This window comes from Myotis brandtii, unplaced genomic scaffold (assembly GCF_000412655.1).
Source record: "Myotis brandtii unplaced genomic scaffold, ASM41265v1 scaffold1120, whole genome shotgun sequence".
Taxonomy (NCBI): domain Eukaryota; kingdom Metazoa; phylum Chordata; class Mammalia; order Chiroptera; family Vespertilionidae; genus Myotis; species Myotis brandtii.
The window spans coordinates 279547-295948 of NW_005353839.1; the positions used below are offsets into that span (position 1 = coordinate 279547).

The 16402-nt window shown below is 44.1% G+C and overlaps 1 protein-coding gene across 3 annotated transcripts in view; it reads left to right on the top strand.

The window, feature by feature from the left end:
* CD84 (CD84 molecule) overlaps positions 1–16197 on the top strand; it is a 34174-nt gene extending 17977 nt beyond the window's left edge. For all 3 annotated transcript variants that reach the window (XM_014547325.1, XM_005857761.2, XM_014547330.1), the window contains 6 exons: positions 4016–4360; positions 6489–6740; positions 7089–7208; positions 8068–8100; positions 10090–10187; positions 12758–16197. In XM_014547325.1, coding sequence (XP_014402811.1) covers positions 4016–4360; positions 6489–6740; positions 7089–7208; positions 8068–8100; positions 10090–10187; positions 12758–12826 — 917 coding nt within the window. In that variant the 3' untranslated portion in view covers positions 12827–16197. The remainder of the gene's footprint in view (positions 1–4015; positions 4361–6488; positions 6741–7088; positions 7209–8067; positions 8101–10089; positions 10188–12757) is intronic.
* The last annotated feature ends 205 nt before the right edge of the window (positions 16198–16402 follow it).

Here is a 16402-nt window from a genome sequence, read left to right on the forward strand (position 1 = left end):
TTATGTATGGAATAGCACATCGGGTAAATGGCCTTCATGGCTTTGCTGGCACATACGCAAAGCCGTGGTCTTCATTGGTCTTCATTGTCCCTGCTCCTGGGCCATCGTTGGTCCTTGGTAATGCTTATCAAATTGAAGGGATTGAAATCAAAGGGCAACAGATATTAGAATCTGATTCAATAAACCAAGTAAAATTAGGCTTTTATTTTTTGTTGTTGTTGTTGTTAATGCTCACGCAAAATTCAAATCTTGCGTGAATTTTGGGACATCCTATATCTCTTCCTCCCAATCCGTTCCTCTCTGAAATCAATTTTTTAAATTAATGAATTAATAAAAAAGAGATGAGGAGGATGATTCTCATCCTCATTGTCATTATTAACCTCAGAAATAACTAACATGTATTTGCCTTGATGGTTAGTGAAGCATTTTCACTCATATTGTATGATTTGCTGATCACTAATTAGGTAGGGCAATTTTATAGCTATTATTTCCATTCTATGAATGAAGAAACTGAGACTCAGAAAGGTTTTGTGATTTTATAAGGTTACCCAGCTCATACATGTAAGTACTAGCACCTACATCTTCAGCCTCCCTATCTTTCCACCACATGCTAAGGTTTTGCAGCTGCCTCTCTTACATCACGTTTGGAACATTTGAAGGTGGGAGAATCTTTACCTTATGCCTGTACAAACCCTATGCCATTTCTCAGCAAGCCCAGAATTCTCACCACAGCAGCAGCACAAATAACAGCAGGACTTCCCCCAGCTCCTTCTATCGGCCACCCAGCCTGCACCACTTCCTGATGACTTGCCATGGAAGATAAGATACACAAACTACAAAAGCAGCACCCCACATCCACCATGCTGTGGCTGCCCAACTGCTCTAACACTAAGAACTCTACCTTAGCAAACTGCCTACACACTTCCTGGAGTCTGATGAAAGAACTCACCAAAATGATGAGGCAATGGCACACACACTTTATCCATCTTCTCACATCTGACCTGAATCCAACGAGCAGAATGGCAATTAGGTACTAGGGGCCTTAGCCTTAAGATCTGGCACCAGGACCAGTTGTATAATTTGTAGAACCCAGTACAGCATTAACTATGGGGCTCCTTGTTCAAATACTATGAAGAATTTCAAGGTGTTGCAGCATCATTAAACTAAATTCAGGGTCTCTCTGCACTCAAGGCTCTGCGTGACTGCACAAGTCACATAAACTATATCTGGGACATCCAGAGACTCAGGCTGGGACCCTCCGCATGTCCCTCTCCCTGATGTCATTAGCCCAATGGGACAGTTTACCTGGAGAGAATTCATGTTCAAGAGAATGAATGTTGGTAAACTATGACTCCTGCCACTGAAAGCAACCTTAGTTTCTCCTTGGTCCCCCAAGGGTGTGTTCCTTGTGCTCTTACCACATATCACATTGAATGCAGTACTTTATACACATCTGTCTTTACCAGGACTGCAGCCATGTCCTATTCACCCCTGAGTCCCTAACACAGCATCTGGCACATAGATAGCACTTAATGTTTGTAAATGAGGGTCCTTAGTCTCTCGCGCCCCCCAGGGCCCTGTTACATATCCTCCCCTAACTAAGTCGTCAGGCCTTGCCTGCGGTGGTCTTCCTCAGAGGAAATGTTGGTTGGTCTGAAAGAAAAGAGGTTTATATTTGCAGCCCCTGGGTTCATTCAGGAACTGCTTACTGGCTGAGGACAAAGGCGGCCTTAGTGAGACAAGTTAAAAATCCCTTTGCTTTTTAAATTTTTTTAAATTGATTTCAGAGAGGAAGGGAGAAGAAGAGACATAGAAACATCAATAATGAGAGAGAATCATTGATCAGCTGCCTCCTGCAGGCCCTCTACTGGGGGATCGAGCTTGCAACCGGGCATGTGCCCTGACCAGGAATCTTACCGTGACCTCCTGGTTCATAGGTAGATGCTCAACCACTGAGACACATTGGCCAGGTCCTTTGCTTTTATGACACTTCAAAATGACCTGTATTCTCAATGACCCTTCTTCTTGCTCTCTTTGTGCCAAGCCTTGAATAAATTTTAGGGTCAGCCTGAACCCACTTATGTGGAAAACTTATGTCCTGCTCTTTGGGGCTTACATGCAGCCAATATTCATCAGAGGAGCACTGTTATTGTTTATGGCTGATACTCTTACTTGATGGGTCAGTGCCTGTGTCTCTTGGTTTTTTAAACATTTGTAATATAATCCGTGGTGGCTCAAAACACTATTTCTTACTAAATAGAGCTCAGTGAGAATAAGAAAGTAATGAGAGAAGAGGAAAAAGATGAGAAAAATAACATCTTATAATTATACTAGAGGCCAGATGCACAAAATTTGTGTATGGGTAGGGTCCTTAGGCCTGGTCAGCAATCAGGGCCAATCTGTGAGGTGATTGATTGGTGGAGCGATGGGGGCCCCACTGGCACCCACCTTGGATGGCCTGGGGTCTGCGGGCTGGGGGCAGCTCCTGCATTGAGTGCCAACCCCCTGGTGGGCAGTGCGTGTCATAGAGACCGGTCGTTCCACTGGTCATTCCATCGTTCGGTCAATTTGCATATTAGGCTTTTATTATATAGGATTGCCTTTCATTTCACAAATTATGCATTTAAATCACTTTATTTTATTAGGTGATGGAGGGAAAGAAAAATAAACCTTTAATTTTTTTTTCTCATGTTAGATTTTAAAAACACTCATTCTTGCTTTGACCGGTTTGGCTCAGTGGATAGAGTGTCAGCCCGAGGACCGAAGGGTCCCGAGTTCAAATCCGATCAAGGGCACATACTTCGGTTGCGCGCTCCTCCTTGGTCCGGGCCCTGGTCAGGGGTCATACAGGAGGCAACCAACTGATGTGTTTCTCTCACATTGATATTTCTCTCTGCCTTTCCCTCTCTCTTCCACTCTCTCTAAAAATCCAATGGAAAAATATCCTCAGGTGAGGAATAAATAAATAAATTCACTCATCCTTCAGCTTTTACTAGAAAGTGTCCCTGGATTCCCAAAACAGATCAAGTCCCTCTTGCTATTTTCTCTCAACCGCCATAATACTTACTTGCTTTGTATTTAACCGTTTGTGGTTACCTCGTCCACATTGGTCTCTTTATTTAACTGTTACATTCTGGAGAGCAGGAAGTATATCTATTTTTGTTCACCATTGTATCCCCAACTCCTTATTACATTAGTTCTGTAATCTTCCATCAATAGTTTGTCTCCTGACCTCGGTGTGTTTTTCCTAATGCTTAAAAGAGTAGTTTGCTCAACAAACATTCGTATTATAGATTACATTAATAAATACCTACCACAGTATCTGAAACAAAGCTGACCTTGAATAAATCTATGCATTCATTCATAAATGTATGAATGAATAGATGAACTTTACTTCAGAAGTTGTTCCAAGACATTCTAGGCAACACACAAGTGAAATCCATTTATCACTATGTCCCAGAAGTATTTACTAACCACCCACTGTGTGTCAGGTACTCTTCCGGGGACTGGAGATACACTAGTTAACAAAAAAGATCCCCCAAATCGTCAACTTAGGGAGTATTTACTCCAGAGCACTGTACCTGCCAGGAATAGAAGCATAAATGTAACCTTTTTGCAAAGACCACAGGAGCCATCCCAGGCCCTCCCCCAACCCTTCCACTTCTTGGACATCTGATATTGGGAAAGAAAGACATTCAATATCTCAGACCTCATGGAGGCTTATGTTCCTTCTAGCTCTCAGAGTCTGTAAGTCTAGATAAACATGTTTTTAATTAAATAGATCCCTGGAAATTCACTGGAAAACTTCATTTTTGAATGATAATCCTTTAAAAAATGTATCCATCATAACATATTAAATATGTCTAGGGTAGAATGCCAAAACAAAAAGGCATCCTCAAGAAACTGGGTGATCTGCATCCATGGGAGCGCCTAAGGGAGACTCCAGCCTGGGGAGACAGGGAGCTCTGAACAGTGCAACAGCCAAATGGCTACAATTTTCTATTTATGTCCTCAGGTCTGGAAGCAGCTGAACGCAACACAAACATGCTCACGGTGAATGGGATTCTGGGGGAAACAGTTACTTTCCCTTTAAATATCCAAAACATACAGCAAATTACCAACATTAACTGGGTGAGTTCCGAAACATCCGTCGCTGTTGTAGTGGCCCTCTCAGGCGCACCCCCCCAAGTCATTGTGACCCACCAAAACTATAAACAACGAGTAAGCGTCTCAAGTCAGAACTACAACTTGGAGATCAGCAATCTGAGGATGGAAGATGCATCCATCTACAAAGCTGACATAAATACAATGAACTCTGAAAAGGAGACACTCACCAGGACCTACAAACTTCAAGTTTATCGTAAGTCGTGGGAAGATAAAGGGCTTGTTTTTTATTTTTACTTTGCACATTTGCTATTGCAGAACAACTGTATTTCTGACTACTGGGTTCCCTAAATCATTTTATGCTTATAAATAACCATCACTATATTAATACTTTTCAAGAGGGTGTGGCTTTGCTTGTTTTTAGGCAATGTAACCTTCTATCAGCATTTGCCCCGTGGCCTTGTTTTTCTTTTCTATAAAATGTGAATAATCATACTACTCACTTCCCATGGTTATTGTGAGGACCACGTGAGACAGTGTGTGCAAAGTACTTTAGAAAACTTCTTATTTTGAAATAATTACAGGTACATAGAAAGGTGTAAAGACATGTACAGGGAGGTTCTGTGTCCACTATACTCAGTCTCTCCCAATGGTAACATCTTATATAACTACTAGAGGCCCAGTGCAAGAAATTTGTGCACCAGTAGGGTCCCTAGCAGCTGCCAGCTGCTGGCCAGGGCCTTCCTTCATTCTGCGCTGCCCCCTGGTGGTCAGAACTTCTTAGAAGTTCTGAGATCTGGAGAGAGCTAAAAAGCCATGAAAAGGCATGGAGGTAACTTAAACCATGGAGACAGTAAAGGGTCGGTGCTTGCCAGGGGTTTAGGGGAGGGAGGGATAAATAAGCAGAGCACAGAGGGTTTTTAGGGCAGTGAAACTCTACTGTGTGATCTATAATGCTGAATACATGTCACTATATATTTGTCAAAACTCATAGAATATACAACACCAAGAGTGCATATCACCTGTGAACTTTGTGTGATCATGATAGTGCATCAATGTACATTATCTATTGTATGTACCACTCTGGTGGGGATGTTGATGATGGAGGAGGCTGTGAGTGAATGGGGCAGGGTACATATGGTAACTCCCTGTACTCTCTACTCAGTTTTTTTAAGAACCTTAAATTGCTCTAAAAGATAGAACCTATTTTAAAGGGGGAGGGGAGAAGTTCTCAGATAAATAGCGCTGATGTTTGCACAACAATGTGAATGTACTTAACTGTACAATTAAAAATGGTTAAAATACTAAATGTTATGCCATGTATATTTTATCACAATACATTTTTTAAATTAAAAGAAATGGTTTTACATATGATTTCATTCTTGGGCACTTATCTCAGAGAAACCAAATCTTATTTCAGGCAGAAACTTGTATACAAATATTCATAGCAGTTTATTGCAATAACTTTAAGATGTTTGTTTTCATCCCTTTATACATTTAGTTGCAACTTCTTTGCTGAATTGGATAGTGGCTTTCAAATACCTGAAGAATATTTTCTAATTTGTTTTTATTTTTTAATTTTTTTTTGTTGTTGTTGCTATTTGCAATGTAATGGCTATAGACAGGACACACTTTTAAGTTTAATCTTCTTTAGTAACCTTTCCTCCATTGCTTTCTTAAGTCTAGAGCAACCATCAACAAGACAATAAATCAAGTCCAAGTTTGTAGCATTTGCCAATTCCTGTGATATAAATACTCCCACTGTGGCTGATTTTTTTATATTAAATTTATTCGGGTGACAATGGTTAATAACATTATATAAATTTCAGGTGTACAACATCTGTATACAATATTGTGTGCTCACGCCTCAAAGTCTAGTTTCCTTCCATAATATATTTGACCCCCTTTGCCCTACCTGACTTCCCCTTTGGTAACCTCTATTCTGCTGTCTGTGTCTAAGTTTTTGTTTTATTTTGATAGTTTGTTACTTTTTGTTTTATATTTCACATACGAGTGAAGTCATATGGTTTTTATCCTTTTTCATCTGATTTATTAGCATCATAGCTTCAAGAACCATCCATGATGTCACAAATAGATCATTTTAAGACATGCAGAGTGGGAAAGACTTTACACATCATTACAAAAGACAGATACATAGATAGAAATAACTTTTCGGGCACAAATAATGGTAAAATTGTCAAAAAATTAGAAAGTGATGAGTTTTGAGTATTTATTCTGTTTTTAATATGGTTTATTTTATTTTAACTTTTTATACTTTGCTTTTACATGATAGCTGTGTTTAATAAACATTTGAAACAAATTTTTTTAAATATAGCAGTTGGCCCTCACAAGCTGGTATAGGCTAATGTGTTTCCCCTCCATAGGTAGGCTTGGGAAGCCGAAAATTACCCAGAGTTTAACGACATCTTGGAACAGTACTTGTAATGTCACACTGACATGCTCCATGGAGAAAGAAGAAAAAAATGTGAGGTACAGTTGGAGTCCCATGGGGACAGAGGGTAGTGTTCTCCAAGTCTTCCAGACTCCTAACAACCAAGAGCTGACTTACACCTGTACAGCCTGGAACCCCGTCAGCAACAATTCGGACTCCATCTCTGCCCAGCAGCTCTGTGCAGGTAACAGCTCTGTCCATCTCTCCTGGAGTCCTACCGATCACTCTGGAGAGCTGTAAGGCCTGAGTGTGGGCCTCATGCTCCAGGGCAATGTGCCTCCCTTATGCTAGGCTTGGTCCCCAGGGGCCTCTCCTCCCAGGAAGCCCTGGAAACAGGTCCAAACCAGAGGGATGATCCCTGGTTCAGTTTCTAACCCTGACTTTCAATAGCAGAAAGTATAGTTTCCCTCAAAGCTCTGGTACTCCCCTGGAGGGTCCCCAGTTTGGACAATGCCCCTGGAATGTGGCCAAGCCTGCCCAGCATCTTGGGCCTATTTTCCGAGAGTTGTCTCACTGCCTTTTCCATTTCCAGATAGCCCCACGGGCCTCCATATTCACCGTGCTGGATTGCTGAGTGGACTGGCTGTGCTCTTTCTGGTTATAGTCATCCTACCGTCAGTGCTTTTGTTCCTTTTTTGCAAGAAAGGACAAGGTAGGATTTCCCCAACGTGGAAATGCACCTTCCTTCTCCCTAGGACTGGAGTCACTTACCCAAGGTGGTGTGGAGAGGTCTTTTGTCCCAGGGAATCAGCATTTCTACAATCCCCACCCCACCAACCACACAATCTCCCAGACTGATGGCCCTGCCTGTATGGTATCACTCTGAAGGCTCTTCAGAATCTGTTCATGGGATCACCAGTATCTAGTGGGCCCAGAGCTTGGGTTCAAGTTTAGCACCCCCATTAATAAGCTGTGCTTCATTAGGCATCTATCTTTACCTCTCTGGCTCAGAGTTCTTACATGTGATATAAGGCTTGGGCAGCGGTTCTCAACCTGTGGGTCGTGACCCCTTTGGTGGTCGAATGACCCTTTCACAGGGGTCGCCTAAGACCATCCTGCATATCAGATATTTACATTACGATTTATAACAGTAGCAACATTACAGTTATGAAGTAGCAACGAAAATAATTTTATGGTTGGGTCACAACATGAGGAACTGTATTTAAAGGGCCAGAAGGTTGAGAACCACTGGATTAGAGGGTCTTCAGGGTCACTTTCAATTCCATCATATTTTTTACTTTGGAGAGTCACTGAGGAACATGTCCTAATTTGGTATTCCATGGTTGTCACTAGATTCTTCCAGATCCCTCTGGATTCTTCTGTATTTGTGCTATTTTCAAGTCAGAAAACCTGACCTTCACACCCTAGGGGGAAATTACACCATCCTATTCGTCCTGACCCCATATCCACCCAAAATCTCCCCTTCACTCAAATCAGAATAAGAAGCCTGGATGTAGGAGGCTCTCCCTCTGCTTCCCGGTTCTTGACTCTCCTTTGGTCTGATTCCTCAGGTTCCTCCTTCAAGACCTTCCATAAGAAACCTGGTAAGTTTTCAGCCACAAGTTTCTCTGGATGACGAGTGGGAGAGACGAATTCACAGCAGAGTGGTTAAGGCTAAGCTTGTGCTTTGCAGACAGTCTGGGGCGAGCATGTCAAACTCGCAGCCCGCGGGCTGCATGCCTTGTTTATTCGGCCTGTGTTAGTCTTTGAGTTTGACATGCTTGGTCTGGGGTGAAGGTCCCAGCTTTTCCACTTATCAGCTACCAGTTATTTTATCATTGTGAGTCTCCATTTTCTCAATTATAAAATATGCATAGTAATGGGTTCAATGGAATTCCACATGTAAAACACTTGTCTGGTGCCTGGCACATAGTAGGTACTCAGTCAATGTTAGCTACCATACCTATCATGGATAGGCCCTGGCTTGGCCTCATGATGAGAAGTCACAGAACCCGCTCAGGCCATAGGTGATCTTCAGGGTTCCTCAAAAAAAGACATCTGTCTTCAATACCTTACAGCAAGCATGTCAAACTCGCAGCCTGCGGGCCACATGTCTCGTTTATTTGGCCCATGTTAGCCTTTGAGTTTAAAATGCTTGCCTTACCGTCTCTTGGGAAGGAAAAAGGGCTGCTTTTTTTTTTTAATCTATAAGTGAGACAAGAGAACACTCAGTCTAGCTCACTCACCAAGTCTGAGGCAGGGGCTGGACAGGACTAAACTCTGAAATGTTGGATCCTTCTGAGATTGCTCAACTCAGATCTGCTAAGTGTGGCTATGTTAGTGCCCTTGAACATGAAGACTCTAAATTCTAGCTGTATCTTTTCAACTTGATCCTAAAATGTTCCATGTTAGGAGCAAAGAAAAGTGGTACACTGGGATGAGGGCTTCTACCAGCCCATAAATTATTAAAAGTAGAAACGTGTCTCTCCTGTCTGCTTCTCTGTAGCTTCACACACAGTCTGGCACATGGAGGGAGCTTTATCAATGTTTGACTGTGTGAGTCAATCTAGCAAGCCTCAACTGTTTGTAGAGCGTCTGCTATGTGCTTAACGTTGAGGCAATAACAGTAATGTATGTACCAGAAGATTCCAACACAGTGTATAACTAGAGAGACTCAATCTAGTAGAAAAACCAAGACCTTCTCGTTAAAAAACAACTAGCCATGCAAGGCAGTCAATGCTAAGTGCCAGAGACACTAAGAAGAGCCTGGGTAGAAGAGCTACTTTGACTGCCCACGCAGAGATTGAAGAGAGTCTCTTTAGCCTAATGTGGACTCTAGAAAAAAGAATTCCCGCTGAGCTCTGGGTGAGGCTTGAGCTGGGTGCTTCCCATAGCACATGGCATCCCTAGAAGAGGGAAAGACAGTCCAAACACCCAAGCATCCATCTCAAGAGGATGGGAGCCATCTCTTAGGGCTTCATTTCTTCACCTTAAAAAGAAAATATTAGAATAGACCATCTCTAAAAAGTCATCCACCTTTTGGTTTTGGTTTTGTGTGTGTGTTTGTTGTTGTTTTTTTAACAACAACAAGGATATTCTTCCATTGATTTTTTTTTTTTTAGAGAGAGGGGAAGAAAGGGAAAGAGAGAGAAATATCGATGTGAGAGAAACACATCGATTGGTTGCCTCCTGCATGAGCCCCGACCAGGGTCCTGGCCGGGGAGGAGCCTGCAACTGAGGTACATGCCCTTGACCGGATTCCAACCCAGGACCCTTCGGTCTATAAGCCAATGCTCTATTCACTGAGTCAAATCGGCTACGGCCGTGGTCGGCAAACTGCGGCTCGTGAGCCACATGCGGCTCTTTGGCCCCTTGAGTGTGGCTCTTCCTAAGCCTTAGGAGTACCCTAATTAAGTTAATAACAATGTACCTACCTATATAGTTTAAGTTTAAAAAATTTGGCTCTCAAAAGAAATTTCAATCGTTGTACTGTTGATATTTGGCTCTGTTGACTAATGAGTTTGCCGACCCCTGGGCTAGAGCAAGTCATCCACCTTTTGAATACTGTGTTTCTATCTTTATTTGTGACACAGATGCTGCCTCAAAGAACACAGTATACACATATGTCAATGCTCCAAGAGATCCTCAGCCAGAAGAGCTCAGAATCTACGATGAAATCTCCCCGTCCAAGGTGAGCTGATGCGACTCATGGATCTTCACCAGCACTCCCAGGACAGGGAGTCACTGGTGGCAGGCCTCTCTTTACTACTGCCTCGCCAGAACAGGCAAGAATCTGGAAATACCATATCAGGGAAATACCATGTCAGGGAAATGACGCCAGGATTCTCTCTATGGGGACAGGAAGGTGGTCAATTGTCACCCCATGGCAGCCTCCAGGGTGAGGCCCTAAACTTTCATGTGGGGGTCTGGCTCAAGGTTAGATGAGAATCATGATTAAGAGTGAAGCATCCTTTACAGGGGACAAGCTACAAGAGAGCCCCTGGTGTGAGGGGAGGGCTGTTCCATGTGAACAGGTTGCTTAAGGGGGCTCCAAGGTCACAGAGCTGAGAGCGGTGCCCTTGAACTCGATTAACTTGTCTGCCTGCAGCAGCAGCTTACTTTCCTCAGGCTCAGAGTCACTCTGTCCCACACCGGCTAACTCCCACCTGCCTTTGACCTGCCTGCCCCTCCCTCGCCTCTACCCTGAATCAGTATTTTACCTGGTATCACCTTTCTCTGTGCCTCTACCAGGCTGCTCCTCTGAAGGGGTAAACTGAGGCCTGCCTGATGAATCTAGCACTGTGTTTGGACTGATAAAGCCCATGGAAAGCTAATACCCTGACTAAGCGAAACTCAGTCTCCACCATGCAAACCCCTCTTCTTGATTTTTTTTGCCCAAATGCTACCCACCCTCCCATCACACCCTCATCTGACCCAGAACTTCTCCAAAGCTGGGTGGAAGCAGAGCTGAGGCCTGGAGAGAAGTCCACCTGGTGAAAATGCTACCAGGGAGGAGTGATGGGCAGGGTTAGAAGTAGGAAGGGGGACACATAACATTGTGCTTGGGTTCCATGACTAAGTGAATGACAGGTGTTTTACAGGTGCTCCCCACCAAGGAGAAGCCAAGAAACACAACATATTCCACAGTGCGGTACTCTGATAATGCCAATCCTTTCTAACGTTTTATCCCTGTTGTCATATCTGTTCCAACAATTCTGCTATTACACCCTGTTCATTCAACAAGGGGCCAGCTGGTTTCCTTGGGACTCCTCTCTAGACTTCTCAGGACTACTGGCTGAGGGCTTTGGTCTAAGGTACTTCCACACATGCACAGAGCCCTACTCCCCAGGTCAATGGTTATTCACAGGCTGGCCTGTTTGGGGTGCTGATCCCACCCTTTAAGTGCAGGACCCCCTGAGCCCCTGATCATAGTTTGGAAACCTCAGCCTCTGCAATACCCAGGGCCTCTGTTAGCTCACGGTGTGAAAATAAGAAAACAGGAGCCTCCCAGAGGCCCATACCAGATACAGAGACTGGCAAGTAGAACACAGGCTCATTTCGGCTCCCATTTGCTCCCTCAGCTGAGTTTTAACAGTATGCAACCTGCACAACCATTTGTCGTGGTCTAGTGACAGTCACAAGTCCCTGTGCTTTGGTGTCTTTCCCTGGAATGTGCAAAGGAACAGTCAACCCTGTCCTTTAACAGAACTTTCCATTTGGGGGATCTGTTGAGGGGCGGTCACCACCTGAGGGTCCTCATTTCTGCTACTGTCAGAATGACAGCTCTGGGGTCTCTTGGGGAATCAAATGTTTTGAAAGTGTTCCTGTTTAATAGCTGAGCTAATACGCAGGAAGCTAATCATGAAAGATAAATTTGAACCCAGGAGTCTAGAAAAATGGGAAAATAATGATAATAAATGAATGGTGGGAGGATATATTGGGAACGTGGAACGGAATGTAAATGAATCCATAAGTAAAATTCAAGAGCTGACTCTTTAAGGCATCTGTGAGCCGGACAAGTAGGAAAGTTGTAAAGGTAAGCCAAGCGCCCCGCAGAAAGAGACAGAGGGCCTTTTTTTCCTCAGTGATCACCAAAGGGAAGGAAGGAGGAGGAAAAAAAGGAGGTGAGTGAGGCAAGAAGAGAAGGAAAAGAAAGGAGGAAGGAGAAGCAAGAAGTGAGGGGCAAGGTGCTCACATGTTTGAACCAGATCTGAAGGAGAGTGGGAGGAAACAGAGGAGGAGCTCACAGTGTGAAGAACTAGACTTGAGGAATTCATCAGGGAGTCCCGAATTGAGATATCTCAAAGTGAATCCTCTAGACAAGTTGAATGACAGTTATTCATTGGTCAGTATGTGATTTAAGATCAAAGACTCCTCAAGCCAGTGGGCAGGTTGTCTGCAGTGTTCTAAACTGGAGCACGGGAGATGCTAGCAGAGGTGACTTGCCACGGTGAATAGGGGAAGGTACAGAAGGAACTGGACCTCAACTAGGAACAAGGAAAGCAAGTGGCTTGAGCCTGGCTGTTGCCTCAAGCCTATGATCAAAACCATTCCCTCCTGCTTTTTTCTGGGTGAAAAAGTTGATGACCCAAAGGCTTCCAGATGGGGCGGCTGGGGCAGAGGTGAAAGACTCAGCAAAGGGCAAGGCCCTGCTACCCCAGACTCTTCCTCGGGGCAACTCCCCTGGGTTCCTCATGGGAACTGGAATTCCCCAGCAGCACCTTTATGTTAACATGTCCTCTCTCTCCCTCGTGGGCACAGGTGGACAAAACCATCAGCACTCAGGACAGCAAACCTCCTAGGACTCCAAGCTATGTATCTGTGATCTAGGCTGCCAGACAGCATTCTCTCCATGGAAACTAAACCATAACCACAGATAATGGCAGATGCCCTGGACCCAGACTTTCTCTGCCCAGCTCTTACCTGAAGACTGCAAATCGCCACATCCCAATATGAAAACCAGGAAGCCGTCTGCTGCTGGACATAGCTTGTGCTTAGATAGACAGATGGACATGTGCCCTTTCTGAAATGGGTGCATTGCCTTCTGGATGAATAAGGCAAGTCCCTTGGCACAGTGCTCTCCAATCTTCTTTACATCGCAGCACATGTAGAAAATATTTTTATGGCACAATGAAGTAAACAATCAAGATTGCTCATGTCTGGAGGCTCCCTGTGGCTAGAGGCCTCTTGTGATTACAGGTGATGACCCTTCCCAGCAACTCCAAACATAGAGAGGACCCGTATTGTGCACACACATCTGTAATACACCGTGGCACGCCACCTAAGATGCTCTACTGACACTCAATATGCAGGAGAAGCCCTGGTTCATGGCTTGGGAAAATTAGGCAAAGGCCCCCTTTTTCCTTTAGGCAGATGCAGCCCCTCACCCAAGTGCATGACTTGGTAAGTAGAGTGTGAGCTGCGTGCATTTTAGCCTCCACTTGCCCCCTTTACCCAGGAACCTTTGTTCATGTACAACTGGCTGGACCAGTGCAACCGTACATGACAGTACAACGTGAGAAGTCGTCAGAGTCTGGCTCTCAGCAGTACAGACATGCTCCCCAAATATTGTGTTGGAAAATGCACTTTCTGTGGGTTTCTCACGTGTTGGGGCATTTTTCTTCAGGCCCTACTTCAAAAGCTTCATGAGACTTTCTTTCCAGCCAAGCTTTCCTTCTTTGTCACTCTGTGATGGTTAACTTTATGTGTCAACTTGGTGGGGCCAGGGGTGCACAGATATTTGGTTAAACTTTACTCAAATGCATCTGTGAGGGTGTTTCTAGGTGAGATTAACATTTGATTTTGTAGACTAAGTGATTAATCCTGTTTTCCTGGGTGGGCATCACTAAATCCACTGAAAGCTTGAATAGAACAAAAAGGTGACGTAAGGGAGAATTCTCTCTCTCTCTCTCTCTCTCTCTCTCTCTCTCTGTGTGTGTGTGTGTGTGTGTGTGTGTGTGTGTGTGTGTGTGTCTTTGAGCTGGGTCATTGGTCTTCTTCTGCCTTTACACTTGCACGTGGACTGTACTTACACCATTAGCTCTCCTGGCTCTCAGGCCTTCAGACTCAGACTCAGACTCAGACTAGAACTATATACCATCACCACTCCAGCTTGCCGACTACAGATCTTGGGCTTTCTCAATCTCCATAACTACATGAGCCGATTCCTTACTATAACTAGTTCTCATTGTCTGCAGAACCAGACAAACACATTATGCAAGCAGCCTCAACACCAAGAAGCCATGCCCAGTACCCCATTCTCCAAAAGAGAATGACAAGTTATATCTCTGACACTTTAGGGGAACTAAGTGCAACCCAACCATCAAAACAAGAGACTTGAACGAAGCAAAGTCATTCTCGAGCAGGAACTTGAGAGATGATGTTGCAGATTATGAAACGAGGCCCAACCCAGTTCCCAAGGCTTCACCCAGAGAGTCATAGAGTTCAGCTCAAGGTTAGGTGCTCCTCCCTCTCCCCTGCTACGTCTGAGCGGAACACTCAAATGAGTATTTGAAAAATTGCTCCCCTTATGAGCTAACAAATATAACCAGCTAAATCCTAAATGCCCACAAACAACCCCAGACTGAACAGCAACACTAAACTGCATTTAGGCAGAATGAGGCTGTTAGTCCTAGTGAATGGACCCATAAAACCCCCTGGCCCTCACTATCTTTAGCACTTTGTTGGGGCTGCAAGGCCCCCAAAGAATGAGATGAGTGTAATGTCTGCCCTGGGCTAACTGAGAAACCAATTCCGGCACAGACACTACAGCTAAATGCTGAACTACATATGACCTGGAGTGGCACCGGCTAGCACAGTCAGAAAGGACCTGATGGGGGAGGCGGAGCTGAAACTGGGCCTTGAAGGATGAATAGCATTTGGCAGAGAGTGAAGAAGACAGAGGGCATCCACATGAGGAAACCATAAACAAACAAACAAAACAGCCCTGGATCTGCATGATGTATTTTGGACACCTCCCCAGACACACCATGCATGGTCACAGCCCCTTGCCTATGTGGCACAGAGCCTCGGCGAGACTGTGTGCTCCACCCCTTCTCCCTCTACACATTGTGTAATACCCAGTCCTCTATGATTTCCTGATATGATTAGTGAACTTAATTATGGCTCTTTTTGCACCCCTTTCTTTCCCCTGTTGGTCCTTCAGTCATTATAACTCATTCCATTCTGCCTCACATATGGATGATTATTTATCTCCCTCTACATTATACATCACTCAAGGACAAGATCCATGACTTCATGATCATGAAGAGACGCACATAAGAGGTGATAGTTGTATTCACTTCTGCATCCACCACCAGGCAACAGTGCCTTGTACCTGCTTGTGAGCAATAAATACTGTTGAAGAGAAGGTACTTATTGGAAGTGTTGATATATAACAGCCAATAAGCACAGTGGAATCTAATTATGACATATGTTAAATATCAGGATGCAAATGGCAGAGGCTGTTTTGGAGGGAGAAGAATTTCAGAGTTAGGCCAACCAAGAGGGCAGCTGAAGCCATGAACCAGGTGTGAGCAGGTGAAAGGCAGTCACTCTAGGGAGGGACATGAAGGAGGAAATAAAGAGATTTGGTGATAAAGGATGGAAAAATTCCAACATGACACTGAACACCATGTTTCTCCTAAAATAAAAGTACTTCTCATCTTTACGTGAGTTGAGGGATCCCTCTTGAATATCCTCATTCTCTAAACTGCCCCTGCTTCTCCCTGGTGTGCTCACTCATTCAAATTCTGAATGTCCTAATGCCCCAGTGAAAAGTGAAGAAAGAGATAGGGAAGGAGAGAGAAAGAGAGGGAAGGAGGGAGGGAGCAAGGGAGCGAGGGAGGGGAAAAATCAGGCAAGCGTTTCTTAGGTCTTCCAGGAAAACAAACCTGAGGTGGAACCAGTGCACAGGAATCCTGAAAGTGGCCTACTCTTTCTGTTCTGTGAATATTCTAATTTATTAGACTCTCCTGTAAAATGAGTGTGTAAATATATGCTAACAAAAGGAGACTTGACTTTGGGTGCTGAGTACAATACAATGTACACATGATATATAATAGAATTTTACAATTGAAACCTATATAATTTTATTAACCAGCAATATCCCAATAAATTTAATAAAATTAAAGCAAATAAATAAGGAAATAAATAAAAGAGTATGATTTTATTTACCCCTTCACAGCTTTCCAGATGAACTAAATTGTGACCGACAGGTCTATAAAATAAGAATATTCGCCCTAACCGGTTTGGCTCAGTGGATAGAGCATCGGCCTGCGGACTGAAGGGTCCCAGGTTCGATTCCGGTCAAGGGCATGTACCTTGGTTGCGGGCACATCCCCAGTAGGGGCTGTGCAGGAGGCAGCTGATCGATGTTTCTCTCTCATCGATGTTTCTAACTCTCTA